The 27,228-nt window shown below is 34.4% G+C and overlaps 3 protein-coding genes across 4 annotated transcripts in view; 1 reads left to right on the top strand and 2 right to left on the bottom strand.

Annotated features, from left to right (window-relative positions):
• The window catches only part of LOC142342971 (transmembrane protein 120A-like), a 318,405-nt gene that overhangs the window by 224,793 nt on the left and 66,384 nt on the right, over window positions 1-27,228 (bottom strand). The window lies entirely within an intron of this gene.
• On the bottom strand, window positions 300-17,370 carry LOC142351776 (uncharacterized). 2 transcript variants are annotated; one of them, XM_075403937.1, is made up of 4 exons: window positions 16,861-17,370; window positions 10,904-11,129; window positions 7,667-7,905; window positions 300-443 (listed from the first exon to the last, which is right to left on the bottom strand). In XM_075403937.1, exons 1-4 carry the CDS (start codon window positions 16,955-16,957, stop codon window positions 412-414), a joined length of 594 nt encoding a protein of 197 aa, XP_075260052.1. In that variant the 5' UTR covers window positions 16,958-17,370; the 3' UTR covers window positions 300-411. The 2 variants fall into 2 exon arrangements, with proteins under 2 accessions (XP_075260052.1, XP_075260062.1); XM_075403947.1 differs by having other exon boundaries at window positions 10,904-11,140; window positions 16,861-17,368.
• Window positions 22,362-27,228, top strand: part of LOC142351769 (uncharacterized) — a 60,657-nt gene continuing 55,790 nt past the window's right edge. Inside the window, exon 1 of the mRNA XM_075403923.1 lies at window positions 22,362-23,006. The gene's annotated coding sequence lies outside the window, so the exon portion shown is untranslated. The remainder of the gene's footprint in view (window positions 23,007-27,228) is intronic.

The raw sequence follows: 27,228 nt of genomic DNA, 5'->3' as shown, positions 1-27,228 counted from the left end.
TTCGGAGTAATTAAAATTTAGTAGTATTGTACAGGATCTCATAGCCTCGGGGTGTTTCTTTAATTGCAAAGAAAATTTTTTGAATTCGCTATAAGTTTTTTTCATGAAATTTATTTAAGGGATCAGAGAAACAGACAGTTCATATTGTTGACTTAAAATTTACGATTATTTAGTACCAAATAATCATAAATTCTTAATTTTACTTAGTTTTATTTTTGATGCATAAATTCAATTATTAATTTTAATATTCAATTTTTTTTAGTTAAAAACTGTTTTTGTTCAAACAAGAATTGAGATGATTAGATTATATATTTTCATTTGTTACTATAGCAAAGAGATCCCTATAGCTTTGACAGGCAGATATTGAAGTGAGCAGGTTTTCCATCTGCATCTGAAATTGACCTCTGACTTCTACGCATGAGCTGGAACTGTTGGGCTGGTACCTGCAAAGATGAGAAAGTTTAAGATAAAAACCCAATTAATCAAAAACTCGGAAAAGTGGCAGGTGTGCTCGGTTCAGTTAACTTTTAGCATTATGCAATTGTATATTCGGACTGAACAACCAGGCTAAATCAGATTTGAATCCCTCCAACTGCAATTTTGCCCGATTGGACAACCTTTTGACACATCTTCAAGTCTTAACAAGTCTTTTATCTTGAAATGACCGAGATAATTTTATGGTCGACCCATTTTTTTCTGGTTTTTAAATTAACTCAAATTTTTGCTGCTTGAGTTTAGCTTGATCTAGAAACGTTTCTCGACTTCAACTCGTCAAAAAAACATGAACTCCCTTAAATAGCTCTCATACATGAACTCGGCCAAAATCATTGCCAAAATCAGCAAAAGTTAAGACAAATATGAAAAAAAAACGACTTTATATGGAGCTGACTTTTTGCCTCATAAAGTATGGCTCTTCGCAATTCCGAAGAACCAAAATGAGTGGTTGTTAAAAAGATTGTGTTTCACAATTTCGGAAGGAAATACGATTTAAAATGCCACATTCTTATTATATCCCATGCTAAAAGACTAAAACAGTTAAGCTACCCAAGTTCAATCAAGTAATACTGCAAAGCAGTCCAACTGTGACAACTGATTTGTCTTAAAAAATCAAGTTAATGCGTAACTTGTTTCGCAGTTTTCTCCAATTGTCTCGTTGGTTGGACTGCTTTGCTGCAATACTGTTTACTCCGGCTCCGCTGCTGCGTCCGTATGTTGAGATGAACAAAAAATAATGATTCACAAAAAGCAGACCAATGAACACTTTTGATTGATCTTTCCCTCATAATTCGAGGAGCCTTGTTCATCCTCGGAGTTCAAATTCGAAAAGCAAAAGGACTTAAATTTTCATCAAACAAGGCAAACTGGATCAGGCGTAAACATAAAAGTTCAAAGATATTGATTGATACAGCGCCAGAGTGAATGCTAACTCTTCGTGCCTGATCAATCAAATCCAGGAAACATTTGCAAAAATATACTAGGGAGGATGGTATAGATGAGGAAGAAGAATCATATATTTTTAACCTTTGACGGCAATTGTAAACCTTAGAAAAGTGAAACTTGGAAATGAATGAATTTTTATGATGCTTGAAGCGTTAATGGAAGTGAGGCCGAGGATGTTTGAGAGGAAATAAGGATAGCATGATCGGGAATAAAATTGGCTATGACCAGACGAATCGGATTAAAAACTAGGCATGATTAGAAACTGTTCAAGAATATGACGTGGATACGTTTATTGTAAATCTGAATAAATTGCAAAAAAACTCGCTTGCAGTATAAAAAAAACAATTTAGAAATTTAGAATTTATTTGGTGGCTTTTCGTAGAAATTTTTTTCTCTTCACCGCTATTGACTGCAATTCTTTTTTTACTTTATCGGTGATATCTCGACATGGTATTTGACAAAAAATCTTATAGTACAAACAAAAATTGCCCTGAGGAATACATCGTTGCTGACGTAAAAATTGTCCATTACCAGACCGTTCCAGACAGAATATACTTGCTTCCCAGGCATTGTGAATGCAAAAGAAATTCGTGCGTTTATGTGTAGACTTTCGTGCCTTCATCAGACTTCTGAACTTTCATAAAAATTTCATACTTGCATATCGAGATTATCATGCGTTAAAATTCAGACAATTATCATGCGTTCAGACTATAGTGTGCACATCGTGTATGATGAGAGGTCCATAGTTTCGACAGAAATTCCAGTGTTAATCACATTTAGGTGCGTTAGCCTACAGATTTTTCTTCAGGCATCAGATTATTGCGCATGCATCAGATTTTTGCGCGTTCATGTCGCTACATTTGTGTGTTTTTTTAGTTTTCGATGCGTTCTTGCGACTTTGACTTCAATAGCCGCTTTTTTTTGCTTTCAAATCCAGGTTTTGTGCGCCTAAGCAAACTGAAAGCGACCTCAATTCAAAATTTATTTGTTCATATCTAGACTTGAAAGGGTTAGCTCATTTTAATCATTTCATACAAACCAACAAATTCAATTTATAAATGTGTTAACTGGGCTTGGATGAATGCTGGGTGAACTGGTAAAATATCCTGCAGATTGCAGAATGAATGAATGAATTGATTTTCTCCAATTCAAATGATAAAACGACACGGATTAATCATAATCATTTAATATAGATTAACAAGAGTGGACGCTTGGCGATATTTTTGTATCGTTGTTGAACGCCCCGAAAAAGGAAACATGTTTCTTGAACACAAGTGGAAACGGTTGACAAAATTCTGAATTTTACGCGAAGTCATTTTTCAGCAGTTGTCAAGTCCTTATTTTGCAACAGAAAGTTCATTAAAACTCGACCCCTATACTCAAGTGACATTGTTAACAGTTTAGTCTTGGCTGATTTTGATATAACACGCTGTGCTATTTTGGAACGTGTCCTGTAGCTATGGTTACAATTAACATTTAACTCATTGATTTCTACAATTTCGTGAACCTTGTGGTAACACTTGAGTAAATGTTTCAAATATAACTTAGTAACAGCTAAAAACTTGAACTTGAAAAAATATGCTGAAGATTGAGTCATAAGGTTTTTTAAAGAAATTTATTTGAAGAATTTTCTTTTGCAATTTCTCAATTTTTTTAAGCGACTCAGCGTGGTAAATCCATATATCAAAACTCCATACTCAAAGACTGGGAGACCATTACTTTTATAAAACAAAATGAGGGTTTTATGTTTGCATGACTTTCTTATCCGAGCCAAAATAGAAACGAACTTTTGAATTTTTCTGCAAACAAATTCGATGTGCTCTTCGAAAGTTAATTGAGAATCAATAAATATCTCTAAGTATTTGAAACGATGACGAAATTCTAAAAGGCAGTCTCCATGATGTCGTGTGCTTCGTTCTGCTCAAAAAAAATAAGAACAAAACTTTTAGAGTGATTGATTTCCAGCTGGTTTAAATATAGCCATCTGACAATGGATGTTATCTTTTTGTTTAGTTCCTCACAGGATGTTTTTTTTTGGGAAAAGCAAGCAAATATCATCAGAAAACAAGTACGGCGTGGAGTATCTACAAACGTCCTCTAAATCTTTCATGTATAATAAAAACAAGAAGGGTCCTAAGACCAAACCTTGAGGAACTTCATTATCCGACGAAACCTCGTTAGAAAACGAGTTAATATATGAAACACACTGTGTTCTGTCTGATAGATAAGATTTAAACCGTTCCAACACAAAACCACGAAACCAAGGTTTCCTGAATTTCTCAATAGAAATTCTCTGTTTACGGTGTCAAAAGCTTTTTGTAGGTCTTAAAAAACAGCCGTAAAATTATTTCCTTTCATTTTTGCCCTGCGGATAGTTTCAACAACGCTTGCCGCCGCGTCAACTGTCGAGTGGTTAGATCTAAAGCCAAATTATTTTTCAGACAGAATTTTAAATTTTTCTAGAAACCCACTTGATTTCTTGATTATAACTTTTTCGAAATTTTTAGTCAATGACTGCAGGATAGAAATGAACCGATAGTTGTTTATATTCGTTCTTGATCCTTGTTCACGAAGCGTAATCACAATACCTTTCTTGAAATCTATCGGATAATTTTGATTGCTGAATGACTGAATAATTGGGTAAGTGATGAAAGGTGCAAGGATTGCGGCAAACTTCTTGTGAAATTTATTAGATATTAGATCTACATTGTGAGAAGCCGACAGTTTAAGGCGTTCAATTTCCCCCCTCACTTCAGTTAAGTTTGCTTCCGTTGAAAACATTGAAGAATGCACTGATCGCCTGAACTTGGTGTTTTGAGTATTTGGAATTTTCAGGAGAATGCTATTAGCAACTGAAGCAAAATTTATGCTGAAGATCTCCGCATTTTGTTTGAATTTCTTCATATCTATCTCTTCTGTGTTTAGTTTCAATCTTTGATGCTGGTTTTTGTGTTTACAAATAAATCTATTCATTAATTTGAAGTTTTCTCTTTAGTCTTTCCCACAGTTTTCGAATCAGTTAGCATAGTATGTTTTTTTTTATTCGCCCATTTGCTGTGCGCAGGTGTTCCTAAATCAGAAATAACGATCTTTGTCAGAGTCTAACTTTGTCTTTATCCGTCTTTTCCTTTATAAAATACGCTTGGCCCTTACATTTTTTAATCGATTGGTTTTGCAAATTTTCTTTGATGACATTTGGCTGCGCCTAATGTCTGAATCTGTCTATGACTTCCTTTATACAGTTTTGAAACAACGAAACACTCAGAGATATTTGATTGGATGACAATAACTGAATCTTTCTAACCAAGTGGCATTCAGAGTTTTCAAATAATTTTGGACAACTAAAAACATTTTTACTGCAATGAACGTAGTTAGTTTTTATGATTTGATACGGACCTTGCTTACAGTGAAGCAAAACAGGAAAGTGGTCTGTTAAGTCGTATTTCACTGCTCCGATAGCACAACAGTTTTTTATCAAAATTGGTGAGAAGATCAAATGGTCAAGTCTTGACTCCGAGATTGTCGTTTGTCTCGTTATTCCTGAATCTAATAGATGAAGCCCATTAGTGCAGATAATATTTTCATTTAGTGGATCTATGGAGGAGTTGCAAAGTCTGTCAATGTTCAAATTGCCGCATATGATTACTTTCTATCTGTTGTCAACAAATGTTCTAAGGTAATTATCAAAAAGTTTCGAAAAGGTCTTTTGTTGTATCTCGGTGGTACATAGAAAGTGATGATGAACAGTTTTTGCACTCAAAACTTAACCTCAACCCCAACTCTTTCTTCATAACTGTTAGAAAATTTGTTTTTTTCTTCTTTGTAACACCTTCTTTGCAAAAAACGGCGACTCGTCCTCCTTTCTTATGTCAATTTTTTGTTAATATGCTTTTGTGTTCATCAAATAGAAATGATTTTCGTAGTTGCCATCTTTTATCCATGTCTCGACGAAACATATTACTCTGGGAAGAGATTCAAGTGTTTTCAGAAAAACTTGGAGATCATCAGGGTGCTTATTTAGGGAGCGAACTTTTAGAAGTAACCTTGTTGCGCTTAGTTTTTGGTTCGTTGGTTCTTTCTTGGGTACCCGTGCCGGACGATGAGCTTGTGGAGAATTCCACATTTTGTTTCTTTGAAGCTGTATTGACATAAACATTGCTGTCATCAACCATACCAGTTGAGGAAATGATAAGATTTCTTTTGCCGCAATTGCGATATGGAGTACCAGACGTGATTGCAAAGGTTCTTGGTTGCTTTTTGGGGTACTTTGACAATTCACCCTAGTTGTCAATTGCTTGGTACTTTTTTCCATCGAACATCCAAAGCCTCGACTTGCGAATTTTAAATTGAATATTCATTTTACGTGCTTTTTTTCAATTTCAACGACTGTTTTTGCGAGCTTCTCGTGAATGAAAATTGGCTGATCCGACAAGTTTCTGAAACCCTTAAGCCATGAAGGTCTTCAAAATCACATTTCTGTGTTGCAAATACAAAAAATGTACAATAACTGGGGCAATTTTCCTGGCCTTAAAGCATGCGCTATAGAAATTTCATCAGCATTGAGGCTTACCTTCCTTGAGAATTTTGTCAGATAAATGTAAGATTCGTGGCAGTACATTAACGTACTCCGGGATATCCAGGTTAGTGAAAATTAAAAATGGTCGATTCTGGTATCTTTCATTGGATAAGACTTTTTTTCTAACAGCTAAATAGAATTTTCAGCGCAAATTTGCTTGCGTTCAACAATATTTAGGCGCTCATTAAGATTTTGAATAGTAAAGTTTTGTTGAGTAATTGTATTTGTCAGTTTCAATCAAGTTCTTGAGAAAAATAGCCACCACCAGTTGTGACTGACCAGTTGTGACTCAAAGAACAAATAAACTAGCCAGAACTTTTGAGGGGAGTTCGTGGCGAGAGAAAATACAGTTTTTAGATGAAAGAATAAACGGATTGTCGTCGATACAATAAAGCTTATAGGCCTGTCAATAAGACTAATTAGAACAAAATTCAATTTTCGGGAATTCTAAAATGGTCCTTATCGGTTTATCCCTTTTCTATGATTGATTTAGTTTTTCGATTATGTCTGTACTGTTTCCATATTAGATTGCTTTTGTGAGCTAATGCTGAAAAACAGCACTTCGAGCAGACTGAAACAAGGGTAAAACTCTTAACAATCAAAACAAAAAAATGTGCCTCCAAAAACCTTATCTTTTTTCATTTCAAAATAAAGTTATCATTTTCTGTTTCTGAAAATGATAACTGGTTATTTACTTTTTCCCGAAAAAACAACTTCATTCTGATGCTCGACAAAGTCAGAGTGAATTTTTTGAGAAAGAATTTTTTTTGAACAAATTGCCCGGGTTGAAGTTTCTTTGATTTCATACAAGGATCAAATATGATTTCATACTGTCCATGCTTGATTTTTTAGTACGATCCTTGTATGAAACCAAAAAAATCATATTTGATCTTTGTATGATTACCAAGAAATCATATATGATCCTAGTACGAATACCAAGAATCATTCATCTATTTCATGAAAATCTCCAACTATTTTTGTTTTTCTGTTTTTATTCGGTAGGGTATCACCTGTATGAGACCCCGGCATCACATTGTGATCCGCCAAAAGACCCTATCGTACAATATCAATTGCAAGTTGGGCACAAAATAAAAGAGTAAGTCCAAACAGATAACAAAATTTTTGACATACTCTGAAGCCAGTTTATACATATAAGTGCTCATTTATAAAAAAAAATTAATCAAGAAAAAAAATTGCATATCACGTCAACTTCGTTTTCCGGATACGTTTAAACCACAAAGCTATTATTTTAGCGCACACAAAGAATCAAATGTGGATTGCAAATAAGATATAATAATTTGTCCTCTGACTACATTATACGGGAATTTTTGGCACCAGTCAATGTATTATGTGTCATATATGACCTTGTATGATATCCAAGAAATTTTTTCAACTTAAATCGAAAGTCAAAACTATACAGTTTTTGGTCTTTGAATTTTTTTGTATGATCCCTGTATGATTTCTAGGAAATCATATATGGTCCTTGTATGACTACCAAGAATTCATACAAATCATATATGACCTAGCATGATTACTAAGAATCATATATGACCCAGTACGAAATCAAAGAAAGTTGTATGATCGTTGACCCGGGTGGCTGTGTGTTCACCAGAGTTTGGATCGGGAGTTGTAAAATTTCATTCGTACTACCTGTAGATGATGGATTATGTGATGGAATTTTGGGTTGGCCTGCTTCAGGTTGTTCACTGGCCAGAGGCCTGGCAGTGTCCGTGTCACCTCCTCCCATACTCTGCTCTGCCATTCCGTCCAGTCTGTTCTGATTACCTTGGTTTAACCTGTGTTGTTGTGTGTTGTGGTTGTTTGTGTCCAATGATGAGTCGCCACTTTTCATCACAGATACAGAGACATCTTGGCCAGAATTTGGTGGCCTGAAAATTACAAACCAATGAATCCAATTTTGTAAGGTATTTTTCCAGGAAAAGTAGGATTTCGATTTTCTTGACAAAACATGGAATGCTTCTGCAATATCTTAGTAAGCATATTTGATTATTAATATTCAAATATCCAGAGAAATTAATTCTAAGAAAATTAAGCTTATTGGAGCAACAAATATAGCCGGTAGGTGTCGGAAAAACAGCCGTCATAGACCTTGATTGCAATTGAAAAAGAAAAGCAAATAATAAAGGGAATGAAATTGAACGTGTTATAATTTCTAGAATTTTAAGGGCTAAATTTGGACTGCAATATTTTTAGGACACAAGAATACAAGAATTCAGTGAAAAAAAAACTGTCTTAAAATTGACGTTCTATATAAACACTTCAAAAACGTAATTGCCGTCAAGTAAGTACAAAGACATGAGTGATTTAGGTTGAAAATTTATCACTCTTTTGACCTAACAACTTAGGCGAAATTGAGCTGTAAAAGTGTAACGAATACGAATTCAATTGCTGGTCGAAAGGCTTTACTGAAAAATGACAGGTCAAATTATCAAAAGCATTAATGGAAACGGCAAATTTTAAAAAGCATAGTTGGTTAAATCGTTAAAAAAAAGCAGAAATTGAATGAAAAGTCAAAAAATCAAAATGAAGTAAAATAAAAGCCAACAAATTGACGCAACCGGATCCTTGCTAACAAACTTTTATCTAGTAAGAGTCGAACAAAGGTGACTGAATTGAACAAGATTACAAAACAATTTAAATGCCAAATAATTGCAATCGCTTGAAAACTATTTTTTATTTAAAACTTAGACGCAACCGGATCCTTGCTAACAAACTTTTAACTAGTAAGAGTCGAACAAAGGTGACTGAATTGAACAAGATTACAAAACAAGCTAGATGGCAAACAATTCCAATCGCTTAAAAACTAATTTTTATTTAAAACACAACAGTCTTTTCTTATCAACTATTACTTAATAAAAACGCAAGATCTCCGCAGTTTTCAGAAAGTTTTTATAGCTATAAATCCAAAAGACAAAGATATTAAAAGCTAAAATTTTTGGAAATAATTGCAAAAAAATTTAATAAGGTGTTCCAGAAACAGAAACAGAAATGGACGAAAAAAGAGAGCAAGAATCACTTGAAAAATATCAATAAAAAATTGCTAGAACTTCTTTGAGTCCATGTCATCAGAACTAATAATTGGTTGGACAGAAATGCCGTATAACCCGGACTTGAGTCTCGGGGATTTTCAGCGCTGAACCAGCAAAATACAAGAGTAAACACTTAATTAAGTTCTGAAACGTTGTAGCTACAGAAAATTTTAGTTTTTTTATGCGAAGTTTTTCATCATTAAGATTATATTGAGCTCATAGAGTTCGCCAAGGCTAAACTTATTTTGTATAGTCTGAAAATTACTCATATCCCAAATGGAAATCTGAGCAGAATAATGTCATACATTTGTAGCATATAATTCGTTATTACTATAGTAGTATCCACACTATTTATGCATAAGCTAATTTGTAGATATTTACCACAAAGCCCATTTAGCTTCTGGTTACGACTTGCTCTCTGAATTAAATGTTACAGGTACCAACGCGGAAGCTCGAATCGCATATAAAGCAAAGCGTGCTGGCGGGAGTTAAATTGAATATACTATATTTCATGAAGTGAATTATACTCAAAAATCAGACTGGCCATTGTAAATTGTGACATGAACAGATTACTGGCCATCCTAAAAAACAGAATATCGCTAAACTGATTCAGTGCTGATTTGCTCTGCCAGCTATCTCCGAGAAGCCTTCTGCAAGGATTAAGGACGTCATTTGGCCAACTAAATGTACAAATTTTAATCCTTGAGGAACCGTTAAATCAAAAGAGCTTTAAGTTACTTAAACATCCTTAAACTAGCTTTGAAAATGATTTTTCAGTGAACCAAAGCTTGATACACGTTGATAAAGAACATACGATAAGTCTTGCCAAATCTCTGACATGGTAATTACGACGAAAAATATCAAGACTTTTACAAATTTGAAAGGTCTTTCCATTGGAATCAAAAAACAAAATCTTGGTAAAAATAACCAGGAAAGATTAACCAAGACACGGCAAGATATAGTAGGTTGTAGAAAATAAAACAATTTTAAACAATATTTAGCTAGAATTCATATGATTAAGCACGAAGTATGAAGAATTATCAAGGGTTATCAAAAATTGTCAAGTTTATCCACAAACAATACTTTTTCCTACTTTTACCAACTAAAGTCAAATAAAAACCTAAAACTATCTGATGAATCAATCAACATCACAGTCAAACACCACTAATATGAAGTTTCAACTCTCTTTTTAGGAACAACTAGGCTTTTGAACCAAGTACGGTACATTAGACACAGCTAAAATTGTTTCTAACATGGTTAAATATTTAATTAAAATAAATATGTGGTTTTCAGAGTGAAAATTGCCATTTATCCGTTTTACCCTCATTTTGAACTTTTTTTTTCGTGAGACGAGTTGCATCGAGCAACCATCGGAAATGATAAAATGTGTTATCGATATTTTTCACGATTTTGTCAAGATATATCATGGAATTTTCTGGGTTATCTTTACAAGATCTTATCATGATATTATCAAGAAATGCAATGAAATGTTGGTATTTCAAGCTCTTGGCAAGAGATTTCAAGCTCATGCATGTCTTATCAAGGTGCAACAAGTTCCGATTCACTGATTATTTAACAATTTAAGCAGACTTTTTCAAACAAAAACCAAAAGACTCACGTAAAAAATTATTTTTTGTTTTGCAAGACCTATCTAAACTATCACAGAACTCACTGAAAACCAGGTTGGTAAAAAAAAACTCAAGCGTGCATTGATTCGCAATAGTTTTTTTATATTTTCGATATATTTTTTGCCCATTACTGTTAGTTTATAGTTTCGATATATTTTTTGCCCATTACTGTTGCACAATACATAATTAATATTGCTTCTCTGCCTTACTCTTCATTTGCAGTTGTGTTTTCAGGTGACTTCTGATGTGCATTTTGAACATTCCTGCTTTGTCTTCTTGGCCTGATCCATCTTCGTCTACTTCCTCCTCGGTTTCTGACTCCATATCTCACTTGATCAGGCATCAAACACATGCTGATCACTGTTCCCACCAGTTGCACACTCATTCCCACCACTCCCCAAAAACTTGTGTCCGGATCTGTAACTATGTCGTAAGCTAAAACATTTCTAAACTCTGATTTTTATATTTCATTCCAGCTGGTAAGTTATTTTGGGGATTAATTACCAATTATAGCCACCCACGAAATTATCGAGGGATATTTAGAACAATGGGTCAACATGTTGCATGACAATTAAGCTTAAGGTAACATATTGGGAAAGACCGCACATAACTCTTTGGAGAAGCTAAGGATAATCTTCAATTACTGTGGGCAATTGAATACTATACTGATCTAATTATACTAAAGCACACTATACTGATCATAAAAATGGTGCAGTTTGTTGTCTGGTATTTCGCCAAACGTTCTGAGAAGGAAATAGCCATATAGTTGTACATCCGTTAACATTGCCTGCTTTCAGCTCAGGTAAACAGACCAACGGAGTGGGGCAATAATGGGAAAACCCGTTATTTTGGTTGAATATGTCACAAAATACAACCTCATGCTGAAATGCCTCACTATAATTGTGTGATTAGCGCCGCAAAAGTGACATTGCCCGTTCGAAATTACAATCGTTCCCTCAGGACTACTCTCTGATCAACAACGAGATGATTTTTGAGCATGCTCTCAAAATTGAGAATGCTCTCAAATATAAATAGGAAACAATTCGAAACATTTTTTAATGTGAAGAAAAAAATAGAAATTTCATAAAGATTCAAAAAATTTTAAAAAAAATTGCAAACATTTTTCAAAAATTGATGATATTCAAACCTTGAAAAACCTTCTATTACATCTAGAAGCTATGCAGTTGCCTATAATCAAAAACTAGAGGAGGTTACGTCGCCCTTGAGGCTGGAGAAACCTTAAAAAAATTCAAAAAACTTGACAAAAAAGTCCAATTTGCATAAAAAGCCGCTAAAGTTTGTGATAATATAAGTTGAAAACTAATCATTGGCCAAAAAACATTTTGAGCAACTTATTGTCAAAACGTTACCTTGATTTTCAAATGGGCTTAAAAACCTGAATATTGTCAATAAATGTCAAAAAAATTGAACAAAAACTGCAAGTTTTGTAAAAAAAAAAAGTAAAATTCGTGGTGTTTAAATCTTGAAAAAAATTCCATTACATTTAAGCTATGCATTAACCTAATTTCAATTCCTAGATGATGATTCTGGGGTCACAAGGCTGGAGTAACATAAAAACCGACAAAAACTTTTTAAAAAAAACTTGAAAAAATGCAAGTTATATCAAAAAAATTATTGAAAAATTGCTATATTAAGAAATTGAAATGTTCCATGGCAAACAAATGGAATAGATTTCAATTTCCCTAAGGACGTTTTCTTGCCCCTGCGTCTGGAAAGACGTGAATAATGAAAAATAAATGTTAAAACAGTGAAAAAAATTGCACGTTTTGTCAAAAAAATGCGAAAATTCGTATTGTTAAGAAATTGAAACCATTCAATTACCACCATAAGTTTTGCAGCAACCTATTATAAAACCCTTGAGGAGGTTCCTTGGACACCTAAGGCTGAAAAAACTCATAAAATTCACAAAAATTTGCAAGAAGTATAAAGTTGCGCGTTTTTAGCGATCGGTTGTTCGTCAGTAGCCACGGGGGGGGGGGGGGGGGGGGGGGGGGGCTGCACCCGGGGCTGATGAAAAAGGGTGGGTGTGGACAACTGGGAGGTGGGTGGGGCAACAGCGAGCTGGCGGGAGGGAGGAGCAATAGTGGGGGTGGTCAGCAGTGGGGGTATCTTCAAGTTGCAACAACCGCCCTTCACACCATAAGTATAAGTCTCCAAAACATTTTGAGCTGAAACAGAGCTGAAAGGCTCTAAGAGCACTTAACGCCCGCTGGTTATCCCGTTTTTGAGGACGAAAAGTCAAAATCGTCAGATGAAAAGTCGGTCGAGCGAAAAATCGCATAAAAAGATCGACAGGACTAATATTATTGCTACAAACTTCGTAACAAATTGAGACCAATTAATGAGCAAATGAGCTACACACAGCTTAGGTTCTCGATTAAGTAATCTTTTTCCGTTTGAAGTCTCTTATCTGTATGAGAACAGCAGAAAATTCATACCACGGTAACTCCTTTTTTGGAATTAATTAGCATATGAAGCAGAAGAATTTCGCAACCTATTTAGCCTAACATAGGATTAAGTTATGCTGTGACTTTGATTGAAACAGGAGCTGAATTAAAAGTAACTATACACTTATTATCGCAAGTTTTGCTTATGATGGTGTTTGATAACTTCTCATTTCGATGAACATTATAAATCTGAGGTTAATGCTATAAAAAACTGCAGTAAGGAGCACAAAATATATGAAAAAGTAAATAATATACTTGGCAGGATACTGCTATGAGCTTCCAGCAAGGCTTCTTAGCAATCATCTTTTTGCATGCGGGAGCATGATTTTAAACATCAGTTAGGCTGGAATGGTTTTCACATATCTATCAATCACTCATCTAAAAATCTCTAATCTTTTATAGTAAAAACCATAGAATTCAAACTTCGATATGTGCCAGCTCTCCAATTAAAAAAACTAGTTCACGTCAGAGCACCAAAGTAGCAAACGTTTCTAATACGTGTAACTTACAAGTAATGTAAATTGTTGTGATGTTTGTGGCCTTAATTTTTTAGATAGGAGAATTTACAGAATCAGTTTTTCCAATCACAGAAATATCTCAAAAAATTTCTGCAAGCTAAATGAATATCATTCATTATCTTTCACAAATTTAGGGGAAAAATGGTTTGTAAGAGCGCAGATTTTGTAGCAATTTTTTATTGGTTCTGGCATGAGAACTTTTTGTTCTGAGCTGGATTTATCAGAAAACGCAATTTTGTAGAATAACATATTGGTTAGAGGGGTAAATATTTGGTGAACAAAACGGCGGAAGTTCGCAATAGTCAGGCAAATAAACCTTGAGTGTTCAGTAATATTGGTTCAAAAACGGTAATAGAATTTTTTCACAAAGCAGAAAGGTCTCACGTCCCTATGTTTAACCATACGAGAACAAGTTTGCTCCAGAATGTACCCAAAAATAACATTCATCTCTAATTTTTTTCTCAATTCAATGAAAGCAATGTCATGCCCTTTCAAAACCTGATTTAAAAAAACACAAAATCGTCAAATTAGAAACTTAAGGTTCGACACAAGTTCAACCGTAAATTTCCCATTTTTAGCTATTTAAGTTTCTTAGGAACAGTTTTTTCCCTCTCTTGTCTCTTTTTCGCCATCCCCAATTGGTTTCTTATATAGTTTTCCCAACACAGCCAGAATTTGTAAATGTGATCAAAAACTAGCCACGATACAAACTATTTAAACCTTAAGATAAACATGGTTCAAATTTGCGCATTATTGTGTTCATGGTTCATGATTTGACAAACCAGCAAGTTAAAATTTTTGTGGATTTTGCCTAGTTGGCAAGCTAGAGGGTGCAAACTTATTCAATACTGATTAGGCAAAATAAATCATGAAAGAAAGCTTTAAAATTATTTTTCCTCTTAAACCGTTTGAATTTGTGCAATATTCGTGATATGAAGGAACTAAGCATGTTCTTCTCAAGACCCTAATTCTCTATTTCTGTCGGCATGGGTAACGATTTGCACTTTTTGATTCGAAAAGGATGTTCCATTGTTAATAATTTCTCAATTACCGCAGTAGATTTTTTTGTTACTCCATTAAGCTTTTACTTTGAGCTTTATAACAGCGTACCCAGGAAGAAGTCTGCGACCCAAGACAGGCATTGGCCAGACCGACCAAACCCAAGACAGGCATTGGCCAGACCGACCAAACCCAAAGATAGGTATTGGCCAGAAAGAACAGACTTTCTCTAGACCATTGGCCAGACGGAACAGACCGAAATAAGGGTATTGGCCAGACTAAAAAGACCAAAAAATTGGTATTGGCCAGACTGAACAGACCGAAATAGGAGTATGGGCCAGACCAACCAGACCGAACAATTGGTATTGGCCAGACGGAACAGACCGGCTCACCAGACGGAACAAACCTGAGTTGTTTAAAGTTTAAACCGGCTCATCTATCCTACAAATTTATTGATGGGTTGATTTTTTGACAAAGTCATTTAATAATGCTGTAACAAAAAAGGGCATGTATCATTTGTATAAATTCCAAGTTGTCGAAAACAGATCATATATCGTTTCACGGAAATCTTGCTGGAATCATAGACAAACGTTTAAAGTCTGTATAATCTTCAGTTTCTGAAAAAATTTTAGTTCGGAAGAAATCTTGAGTTTTTGATGAAATATAGAATCTTTTACAACAGATAAAGCATTCAGTGGTACAACAATTTTACGTAGAGTTCATAAATTATTATATCTTATATGCACTGTTCCACTATGTGGATGCACCAACAGAGCACTTAAATATCAACCCTTATCTAGAACATAATCTTATTTAGAACAAATTTATTTCTAAAAATTCTGCTCGTTTCTTGTAAATGAATATTTTACAGGAACATTTTGCGGCCGGAGAATATCGGAACATTAGTCAAATACATAGACTTATTCTTATATTGAGAACCCAACAAAACGAAAAACAAAATGCTCCGAAGAATGCAGTAAAATTTCTATGATTACCCAGGTTGAGGTCAAGACCGGAATGGCCTCTGATCAGACCGTGTCGAGACAAAAGCGACCTTTGATCAGACCGTCCCAGACTGAATTTTCCTCTGACTAGACTATCGTGCGGCCGAAGCTCATGTGCGCTTAAACTGCGCTCAAAAATCTACTCTGATCAGAATAGTGTGCGCCCGAATACGCCTCTGATCAGACAGAAGTGCGCTCGAAGTCACCTCTGATCAGACTCAAGTGCGCTCGAAATCACCTCTGATCAGACTGAAGTGCGCTCGAAGTTGCCTATGTTCAGACTGAAGTGTGCTCAAAATCGCTTCTGAGTACACTAATGTGCGCTCGAAGTTGCCTCTTGTTTGACTAAAGTGCGTTCAAAATCGTCTGTTCAGACGTTGATGAGAACATGAATAAATCAAGAACAAACTCTCAATAACGCTATAAAATATTCATTTCAGGAAAATTGATATTTTCAATCACATGTTCAACTAACGGAGAAAGCAAATGGCATTGGTAGTAAAAAGAAAACCCAAGTGCCGAAAAAAATGTTGAGTATGCAACTAATTCATGATTTAAACTGAACAGATGAACATAGACAGTTTTGCATTTAAACGTCTTGATCTACAGAGATTCCAATTCTTTGTACGAGGGGACCGGCAATTGCAGTTGGCTAGACCACTTGGTTCTGATCAACCCCATCTGGCTTTCAATGGGGTTCTGATCAGAATGCTGTTGTATTGTTGACGCTTAGCAGAGTCAACATCTGTCAGAAGAAAAACAAAAAAATGAAGAAAATTTGCTTGACTTGTTCTCTGATCATACTGTGCGCTTGAAATTGGTTCTGATCAGACCGTCCCAGACCGAAGTGATCTCTGATCAGACAAGTCCCAGTCCATTGTCCATAGGCAAAAGTGCGCTCGGAGCCTTTTCCAGACGATGTATTTTGAGGGCACCGAGAACATATGTGCGCTCAAAGATGATCTGATCAGAGCACGATTCGATCTGGCCACCTCGACCTCGTACCGCGAATCATAACAGAATTATATATGATTTCTTTGGTTTCATAGTATGATAGTACTAAGAACTCAGGTATGGACAGTATCAAATCATATATGATCCATTTATGAAAAAACTTAAAAACGGTAAAAATTTCTCCCATTCTCACATATTGCACTGAAAAAGTAATAAACCTAACCGAGAAGTGAGCAGCTGATGAAAGTGGTGAGAGAAAAGAAGATGATGAAAGGCCTCCAGGATTGCTGTCTGAGAGCTGCTCGCATACAACAGCACATATTAATTGCATAACCCAATCACATCAGGACAAAATGTGTATATGAAATTTTCTCCTTGATTTTTCTATCCTTTAATACAGCTGTGCTATATGAACAAACTGTCCAATAATAGTGAAGACTAATAGTCAGCCTGTTACGTCATCTGTCCCATATCATTCATTAGTTATTACGTCTAATGTCCAATAACATGTAGTTTTTATAGGACAGTTGATGTATTCTTCATTATCAAAGAAGGAGTTTTGTCCATGTGAGAGCTATATAGACGCATTTGCAAAACCTCAATCATGCCAAACGTCAACAATCCAATAACACACCTCTCTGTTTCCTACACTATCTAATAGTGCTAGATAGTTTGTAAATTGTCCAATACAAGGTAGTATTGAAGGTGGTTTAAAGCAATCTTCAGCACTATAATCATAATTTTTTTGCAGGGCAGCTTTAAACGCAATCAAAAAGACTCGTAAATTAAGTACATTAGAAACTTGTCAATAATGGTTTCACTCTGCAATTGGCCTGTTCTTTAGTTCATTAATAACACAACACTTGGCAGAGCAGAAGTCCAATGGGGAAGAAAAAGAAATATTCAACCGTCAACATCTGGTAATATTATGCAGATTAACTTTTCGCATCCGTTAATACAGCAGTGCAACGAGTATAACTGGTCATTAACACTGTGCAATAATGCTAACTATTTTGTAAACTGTCCAATTATAGGTAGTATTATAAGACATTTAATGTAAACTTCAGTACCAACCATCAGTTTTTTTCGTAGGTTAGTTATATAAACGCATGCCAAAACACACTTTTGAATTAGGCAAAATTGAGGCTCGCGATTAACCGTCTCAATTCTCCTAATTTCAGTGCATTAATAACACAAGAGCAGTAGTCCCTTTGTAACCAAAGATCCATTGCAAAAGAGAAACCCTTTGTAATGGCTATGACTGCAATGGTTATTCATTTGTTGCAGCGTTATCGAGACCTCAAGATTATTCCCAGAGAATAGTAATTGCCTTCCTCAAAGACGTTTAGCTTCAAAAATCTAAACTATGCAATACAAGAAAATCAAACTCTGTAGTACCCATTCCCTCTAACCTTTTATAAAACCGCCCAAAGTCGCAATTCCATTCATAAAAATGAATTGCGCTAAAAATCTAAACGAAAGTTTAACACAGTTACCCACTGGAATACGGCCAGAAAGGAATCAGTACGCTTTGAATTGCCCTCTTCAAAACGTACTGATTCCTTTCTGGCCACATTCCAGTGGGTAACTGGGTTAAACTTTCGTTTAGATTTTTATCGCAATTCATTTTTATAAGTGGAATTGCGCCTTTTATAAAAGGTTAGAGGTAATGGGTACTACAGAGTTTGATTTTCTGGTATTGCATAGTTTATATTTTTGAAGCAAAACGTGTTTGAGGAATGCAATTACTATTTTCTAGGAAAATTGTGGAGGTCTCGATAACGCTGCAACAAATGAATAACCATTGCAGTCATAGCCATCACCAAGTGTTTCTCGCTGCAATGAATCTTTGGTTACAAACGGACTAAGGCTCTTGTTTTATTAATGCACTGAAAACAGGACAACTGAAACGATTAATTGCAAGCCTCAATTTTGACTATTTTGAGAGTGTGTTTTGGCATGCGTTTATATAACTAACCTAGCATTTGATACCGCATTGCTATGAAACAATTAACCATTAAATCCGATGACCAGTCAACAATTCATAAGAACAGCTGCCTGTTACCTCAACTGACCAATATGAGGTTTCAATTTACAAATTTGATTATTGTTTCCGTTGAAGCAACAGTACTGCCAGTATTTTATACTGAAAATGATGTCAACAAAATAGAAACAAAACTAATTGTTTTGAAAAAGGTCCATTAAAAGGAAATTTTACAGAACAACTAACGTAATATTCAGTTTCCATGATTAGTTGTGTTTGACGAACAACTATATATACTGATTCAAACTTTTTCACAATTTTAATATAAGCCTCTGATCCCTTTTTTTGAACAAACAACTTTTACAAAACATTACAGTTCCAGAGAAAATTTGTTTCTTTCCGTTTTTTGAAACTAATCTTCAATAGAATGTTGGGTTGTCACTTGAGGTCCTCAAAGCAAAATTGACCAAGTTAGGGCAGCTTACCGCTCATAGGAAAAAAGAAAATAAGACATGATTTTCCACAAACAATTATAATCTACTATCAAAGCAATCTTTAAATCTACAAATTTCAGTTTACCCAAGAGCCGTTCATTTAAACTGTATTTTGGCTCCTCAATCAAATTCACATATTGAAATCATAATATCCTCTCCTAACCACTTTTTGGTTTCGACAAGCATGTACTATGATTTGTTACTCGGAACAAACTCATATATCAATTTCTGTTTAACAATACTCTATTATACATATGACAGACGGCGGAGACTGAAAACAAAAAATAGTACCTCCTTTTTTTTGATTTTTTACTGAATCTAAAAATTAAATTTGAAATCTTGAAGTGATCTGACACAGTTTTCCCGGCCACATTTTGTAAATTGTTGGTTAAATCCGAGGTTTATCCACTGTTTCTTCTCAATGCGAGCGAGAGAAAACTCATAGGTAATTTGAATCTTTAATAAGGCTTATAGCAACATCTATCAAATCGCCCTTTTGCAGTTCTCCTGCTTCAAAGTTCCTCCAGTAGATTGCTGTTCAAATATTTTCTAGCATACTTTTCAGTGGGCTCCAAATTTGGTTGCTTCGATATCTTTAGAATAGGCGTGTTGTAGTTAATTTCCTTGATTTCCACCAAACGCGCTGATGTACAGTATCCTTGGTTCTGCTGCTGATGGATTTTCTTCAAAAACCCAAAACACCATCAGTTTTGCTTAAAACAGGCTGCTCCAGTTTAGTTCTTCATATCTGGTCGGCTCCTGGGACTCAGCTTGAACAAATGATAGCCACTATTAATTTTATTACCTGAGCGTCCTCTTTCAATGCCTTGTTGTACTCGTCCAATCGCTCTAGAAAAAAAAAGATTTTCCGTTAATTGGTTTTCTACAATTTGGAGCAGAACCTTGCCGGTCCGGATTTTCCTGCTGGTTAAAATTTGCAATTTTGCTGGTGGATTGAATGGCGATAATCTGCATAACACGTGGCAGGTTTTAGGATCATACGGCACAAGGCTGACATTCAATTTATTTTGGACTTAAGCCAAGATATCTCAGAGGTAAGACCCACTTGCAAAGCACAGCAGAATACGAAAAAATTCAAGAATGTTTTGATTGATGTATCGAGTTAATTCTTTCTGACAGTTGTCACCTGCAACCTCAGACCCTACTCGGGCAAATCGCGCGTTCTCGGCTAAATTTCATTCAAGTTGTATTTTTCAAAGTTTTCTTAGATTGAATATCAAGAATCTCACTTTAATGCAGTTCTTTTCATCACAATTCCCATGCCTCACTGTCTCATCTCCAAAACTCGTTAATAAGTTTATCACTACAATTAGTCTAATAAAAAACGCCAAAGATAATATTTACGTGAAACTTAAACAAAGTAAAGTTTTGTCAACGAGGAAACAAGTGCCAACGATACGGTTTCTCGCTATGTCCTCACTAACATCAAACTTGCATAAACCACTTTTGCAGAGGCTGTATGTAATCTAAGTTTCAATGTTATATAATTTTTGTACAAACAACAGCACTTTAATGATACCCAATTTCAGTACAAACAACAGCACTCGGGATGTTTGCGAATATTCTTATTCGGTACTATTTTGAGAAGAAGTTTTTTTCTTGTTTGGCCTCCAATCAAGATGTTGCCAATCAATCAGGAATCAAACCTGCTCAAAAAGAAAAATCACTACTGTTTTCTGATATACAAGCTTTCGTCCTCATTTTGTTTTAACAAAGAGAGTTTGTTCGATTTAATGAAACAAGCTAAAACATCTTTAAATTACTGAACAGTAGAGAATATACAAATTTTTGATTCTATGGACTTTTGTGGGTATGCTTAGGTTGTATCGCCAACTTTACTATAAGAGATGCGTTAGATTATACCGTGATCAGATAGGAGATATTGGAAAAACAAGGAAAAATTGGAAATTGAGCTAAATAAAGTTTGTCAATTGTATCCCGAGTTTGTGACCTCATTGTTCAATAATTCTTTAGTTGCTTGCACTAATGCGCTGTTGCACATAGGAAACTAGAAGAAAAAGCAAAAATTTATTTTTTTTCTTATGTTTTTACTTATAATATCTTACTTATAATATCTTATAATATCTTAAAATCTTACTTTTGTAAGCGTATTTTTATCCGGCTGAACTTTCTTATCATGATCAATTTTGGGTGAAAATGAAAAAAATGTTTAAAAATGCCGTTGTGGGCAACAACAGCACCAGTTGAGGAGCAAAAAAAAAATTTTTGATTTCCTTTTAAGTTAAACAACTCAGCTGAGCCTAAAAAGCTGATATGGACACGATACACACATCAGGTCTCAAGGTAATACACATAATACTGCCAAATAGTAACTTCATAGCCCAAAAATTTCTCTGTGCTCGTCAAATTGTCATAAATCTGAACAGTCCAAATTGTTAAAATATCTCTCACTGAGTCTACAAAGCCAACTCAGATTTTAAAAGTTGTTTTAACATGAAAACATACTTTCTGTTTTGGAAAAATCATTAGCCATAAGAGCTGCAACAATTGATAAGATTTAAACAATTTACAAGCAATTCAATGTTAAAATGAACTTGATTTCGATGGTGCATATTTCGAAATAATAGATTTTTTTGAATTAATACTTCTTTCATTTTTTGTACATGAAACTTTTGAAACTTCTTTTAGTTATATGTTATCTCGATATCTCATATATAGACTTAATATCAAAAGACATCTGATGTCTTCAAACATGATATAAGCAGACACGGAGATTTAAATGTTTTAGCTATATTTAACCTGTTGTAATTTTTTGTCACGCTTTTTTAAGAAAGCGTGATTCATTCAGAAGCAGTTTTGCGCTTTTCCCAGCCATATAAGGTAGAAGTAGCACGAATTCAATCAAAATTGAATTAATTTACTCTAATTGGTGCCATGCATAATTTATGTCTAGAGTGTTTGATCATGCTAACTTATTGTGCGACTAATTTTTTCAATCTTTTCTTCACAAGCGTGTCGCGTGTGAACATTCATGGAGGCGCCGTGTGTATTTATAACCTCCCTCTCGTCAGTTCAACCAATGACGGCTGAAAACATTTTTCGTCTGCTAGGTGACACACAACCACAATAAGCAGTTTGCCACAAATTTAAGAGGTTTTTGAACTTAGGCACAGCGTCTTATTGCATCAAGTAACGTTTAATGGAATTGATTTAATATTAACACACATATGGAGAGAGTATATAATTGTATAAGGACCTAGACTGCCGGCCTCGAGTTAGATTCTAAAGGGTTGCCAATCGCTTTTCTCCCTTTCAATAGCTTTCCCCCATTTTATTCAAGTACCCCCGCTGTTCCAAATTTATTCTTTCAAGGGTGATCTATCAATGTTCTACTCCAAAAATATCAACTTTTTTTCTATCTTTCAAGTAGAGAAAATGACTTCCTTTTATTTCACATTACCACTTCGCAAGTCATTTGGTGAGGATATTTCAGAAACAGGACTTTTGCAAGGTTTGTCAGTAATCAGGCGAAAATACAATTTTGGTTTAGAAATTGAATATGTTGACAAAGCATGCCTAATTTATTCCTCCCCGCTGTTTTAATCATTCCCAAAACTTTTCGTTCCCTGAAATGAAAGGCATGGTAATAATCCCATTTTGTTAAACCGTCATCTTTCAACAGAAAATATAATGACAATTTCCGCATAATTATAGCGTTTCCTTTGACTTATCAACTGGAAAATTTATCCCATTTTTACCAACCTTCAAAATAGACAAACTAGTATTTTTACCCATATATTTTTTCATTCTTCTGTGACTATGATTCAAAAGGAGATTTGACTATACTAATATCAGCATCAAAGTGAATACAAAACTTGATTGATTGTAATAGTCTCAATTTTATCACAGGTAATTAAAGTTTCATTACATTATATTCTTTAATTTCACATTGTACAAAGTCTTTGGATCTTTTCCGTTTGTGCCCCCCCCCCCCCCCTAGTTCGTTATGCGCCCCCCAGTTACAGAGGACGTGCCATATTACATAGTAAATTATTATGTAAAAATATGGCACGTGCGTCTGGGGGTGCAAATAATGTGCACCCACTAAGATGGGGGGCACAAACGGAAAAGATCCAAATCTTTTTGAGCCGTCACGTTCATAAATAACCCAAAGATGTCTTGTTTTTTTTGTTGCTGTCCAGAGAAATTAAATGAAACCCTTAGCATTGCACAATGACCATTATTGTAATATTAGCTGATATTTATCATTAAACAAAAAAAAATTAACTCAACGTATCTGAGACGTCTTTGGTCTAAACTTTGATCAAAACTCAATATTCAAAATCTTCGAAGCATTTCCACTTCTTAACCTCCACGAGATTTTAATCAGGTTTATTTAAAATTTCACTGTGTGTTATTGTGTGTGTGCTTAATTGTGTTTTTGTGTGTGTGTGTGTGTGTGTGTGTGTGTGTGTGTGTGCGTGTGTGTGTGTGTGTGTGTGTGTGTGTGTGTGTGTGTGTGCGTGTGTGTGTGTGTGTGTGTGTGTGTGTGTGTGTGTGTGTGTGTGTGTGTGCGTGTGTGTGTGTGTGCGTGAGCGCGCGATTGTGTGTGTGTTTGTGTTCGAAAATAATTTCAGTTTTCCTGGCTTTCGTTATGAAAATGGTTTACTTGTCAGCTAACAGATTATCGATAAAATTGAGAGATAAACAAATGCTTTTCAAGTTTTCACTTTAGTTCTCAACTTGATTGAGCTTTTCGGACAATAATTTATTCCAATTTGAATTAAAACGAACTCTTGTGTTGTATATAAACATCGGATGTATATTCTTAAATATTTTATTCTAAGCCAAACTATGGCGTAAAATTTTATTTTACGCCATAATACGCTCTCTCTGTCTAATTTCCTCACAAATGTAGCCAAAGAGAAATTGCTTTCCCACAACAAAATTAGACTAAATAATTTTAGCTTTGGAGAAATTTTTGACAACATTAATACACAAAACTTCCAAAATTAAGGCTGATATTTTTAAATATGACTTTTAAAACACCATAAACAAACACTGGCAATAAATTAAGTTGTAGTTAGAAGCAACGTCAAAACAATTATGAATAAAAACAAAGCTAAATGATTTTGAGGAAGAAAACTTACTTCAAATCCGTCACCTGTGAAACATAAACAATTAGTGGTACTTTTTCTTAGAGTTAGATTTATTGTGTTGTTATGTAAGTCACATCTATCAGCAGCTTCGTTTGAGATGCTTCGCATCATATGTGATTAAGCAAAAAATAAATTTGAAGAGTGAAAAATTTTTTGAAAATAAACGGGAACTAAATTCTAAATGTTGTAACTCTCATTTCAGGTTTTACTACTCAGGTTGTAGTTTTGCGGTTTCAATAGATTATGTAAACCAGATAAATCAAAGCTAGAAGATGGTTAACTATTTGATGAGTTAGAGTGCTTTGGTCACCTGGTAAGTTAGTTTAGGTTTAAATCGACCTTAACTTTGGAATTTCTATCTTTCTGCTGGATAAATTCTCTCTCTAAGAGCCCCAATTAGTTGCGTTATTTATGGTTGATTTTGAAACGATGATAAAAAAATTGTGCTAGTAATAATCAACGCATTTATCGTTACGAAATGGCTTGAGAGTTAAGATTATCGAAAAAATTGAGTGGCAAACTATTGCTTTTTTAATTTTCATTTTAGTTCTTTGCGTGATTGACATACTATGACAAAAAATAACCCGGGTTGTTTATTGTCGCGTTATTTGTGGTTGAACTTAACTTAACCTTTTATTCACTTAAATACTTGAATTCTGAAAATGAAAGACTATTTAAAACCACTAAAAACACTAATTTTAACAAAAATCCCCAATTTTTTCATTTAAAAAATCTAAGTTTTAGAATAAGCTCCTCAAACATAAGTAACATAAGTAAATTTTTAAATGATTTGTAGTGTATTTCGTCGCAAATTCTTAATTAGGGAAGACAAAAGTAGTTATGCTGCTCTATTCAGGAAAAAATTAATGGTTTCATTTACTGTTCTCATTTTCTGCGTTTTACAATTTGTAAATATAGGCCAAAAATGTTCTGCAAGCAAAAAAAGTTAACATTAAAAAATCAAAAACCAATTGGCGTTGCGAAATGTTCTTTGAAGGAGCCAAGGAGCAGATATTAAAACTGATTGTTCCTGATTTTCATTACATTTTGATGTTTCACGCATTTGGTTTATTGCTGCCTTTCCTTTCGATCCTTTTATATAAATTTAACACTTTTTAGACTATTTTTTTAACAAGTGTTCAATTTAATGATGAATTATGGCACATTGAAAAGAAAGAAAAGCAACACAAAGAAAAAAATTGCGCATGTAATTTTTGAAAGAATAGAAACTTGTAGATCGGTTAATTCACGTTTATTTCATATAGACTATCATCGAAACAAACAATTATTTTGTTTCTGAGTTTTAATCAATACAAATTAGCGCTCCTACCAAACTGAACTAAACCAGATGAACACAAAGTTCGCAAAAGGGCTTATTTTGTACAAAATGGTCATTGATTTTGACACAATATTCCACATCATGTCTTTGTGGAAAGAGAGAGTTCAAGACCCTGGAATATGGTTACAAAGTTCGTCACCAAAAGCCTGCATTTTTTTGTTTTAGCTGTATATAAGCTAGCTGTATCAAGTTTCATATTAGCTGTATCAAATTTTACAAACTCACAAGTTACAAGTATTTCTCGTCATACTTTATAAATACAAAGAGTCTGTTCTTATGGCTGTGATTTGTGGCTGTTCTTTTCATAAAGATTTTTTTTAGAAACTGAAAATTATTTATCTTTTTTCATATAGTGAGATTTCTCAGGTAATAAAAAGAACTAGTTCGTAAAGGGGGATATTTGGAAATAAACAAAACAAACACAAATTCAAATGAACGCCCGCTGTATGTTAGCCAATACTGATTTTTTTGACAGCTTTACAAGATTGTCTTTTTGACTTGCCACTGAAACATTTTGTTTGAATTGGTTGCTGCAATTTGAACTAAGCATTGCAAAGAACATTTATGAAATTATAACTTAGATATAAACTATAATTGCGGTGAACAATTGAGGTGAATCGCAAAGTATGCATGACTATACACTATTTATTTTGACAGTTACGACGTTGTAAACTCACTTTATTGATTTCGAAACGTCTTTGTAATCGGATTAGTAGCTACTTAAACTAACACCAATTGTTTGTTTATTTGTGGAATTGAAGGCACGTGTGTGGAAATTGAATAGCTTAAACTGTGGAATATTGTGATCTTTAACTGCGGATTCTGGAATCTGAGAGAGCAAAACTTTTACGCCAGTTTCCACAAAAGGGCCAGAATGGCAACTTTGTGGTATTTGGTGACATAAATCTGAAGCAAGTTCCAAGCAATTCCTGTGCAACCATATTTCACTTTTTAACAAATTTTTATGTTTTAAGATACAATTGGGGGATACCTATGAGTATCGTCTGTCTCAAATTTTTAGTTGTGCTAGTCCGCAATGATTGCATTAAACAGAAAAAATCTCAATTTTTTTTATCATCAATGAGTTAGTTTGAAAACTTTTTTAAAACTGTTCATCGATATCAATTTCTTTTAACAACTTCGGATTTCATTTTTTTTTTCAAAAAAAATTAGATATCATACTGTTACGCACTGATTTTTAATGTTCCTCATGGTGTTTTCTGAGGTTAATAATAGCAGTAAATAATGTGATTAATTGTCATTTTTCAAGGACTTATTTTGATGTTTCACAGCGCGATTTTTAGCGGATATATTTTGAATAAAATTAGCTAGTAATAGCCTTTTATTGAGCGGTTCGGATGCGCGATATATCCACTAGTTTGCCTTGTATTTTTTAGCATTTCTCAGAGATATTTAGCTCTATAGAAGCCTGTTGTAACTTAGAGTTTTATAAAGATTTTCCAGTTCAATATTTAATTATTTTTAGCAATAAATATTCAATAACTTCAGCAAGAAGTTTCTCGAGTTTTATCAAGTTTTATAAGATGTTAGGCAACTGATTGTCAGGCTGGTTCTCCGGTGTTCTGGTGATAGTTGGTCCGCAGGACTGTGCCTTGAATTGTATTGGTCCTTC

Source organism: Convolutriloba macropyga, chromosome 1 (assembly GCF_964194025.1).
Source record: "Convolutriloba macropyga chromosome 1, txConMacr16.3, whole genome shotgun sequence".
Lineage (NCBI taxonomy): Eukaryota > Metazoa > Xenacoelomorpha > Acoela > Convolutidae > Convolutriloba > Convolutriloba macropyga.
The sequence above is the reverse complement of the archived record's forward strand: the minus strand, read 5'-3'. Positions and strand labels throughout refer to the sequence as shown.

Coding starts and splice junctions, on each gene's coding strand:
- LOC142351776 (XM_075403937.1), bottom strand. CDS start 16,957: ATGTGCTGTTGTATGCGAGCAGCTCTCAGACAGCAATCCTGGAGGCCT. Junction 11,130..16,860: donor CATCAGCTGCTCACTTCTCG/GTTAGGTTTATT, acceptor GAAATGTTTTAG/CTTACGACATAGTTACAGAT. Junction 444..7,666: donor ACATAATCCATCATCTACAG/GTAGTACGAATG, acceptor TCATCTTTGCAG/GTACCAGCCCAACAGTTCCA.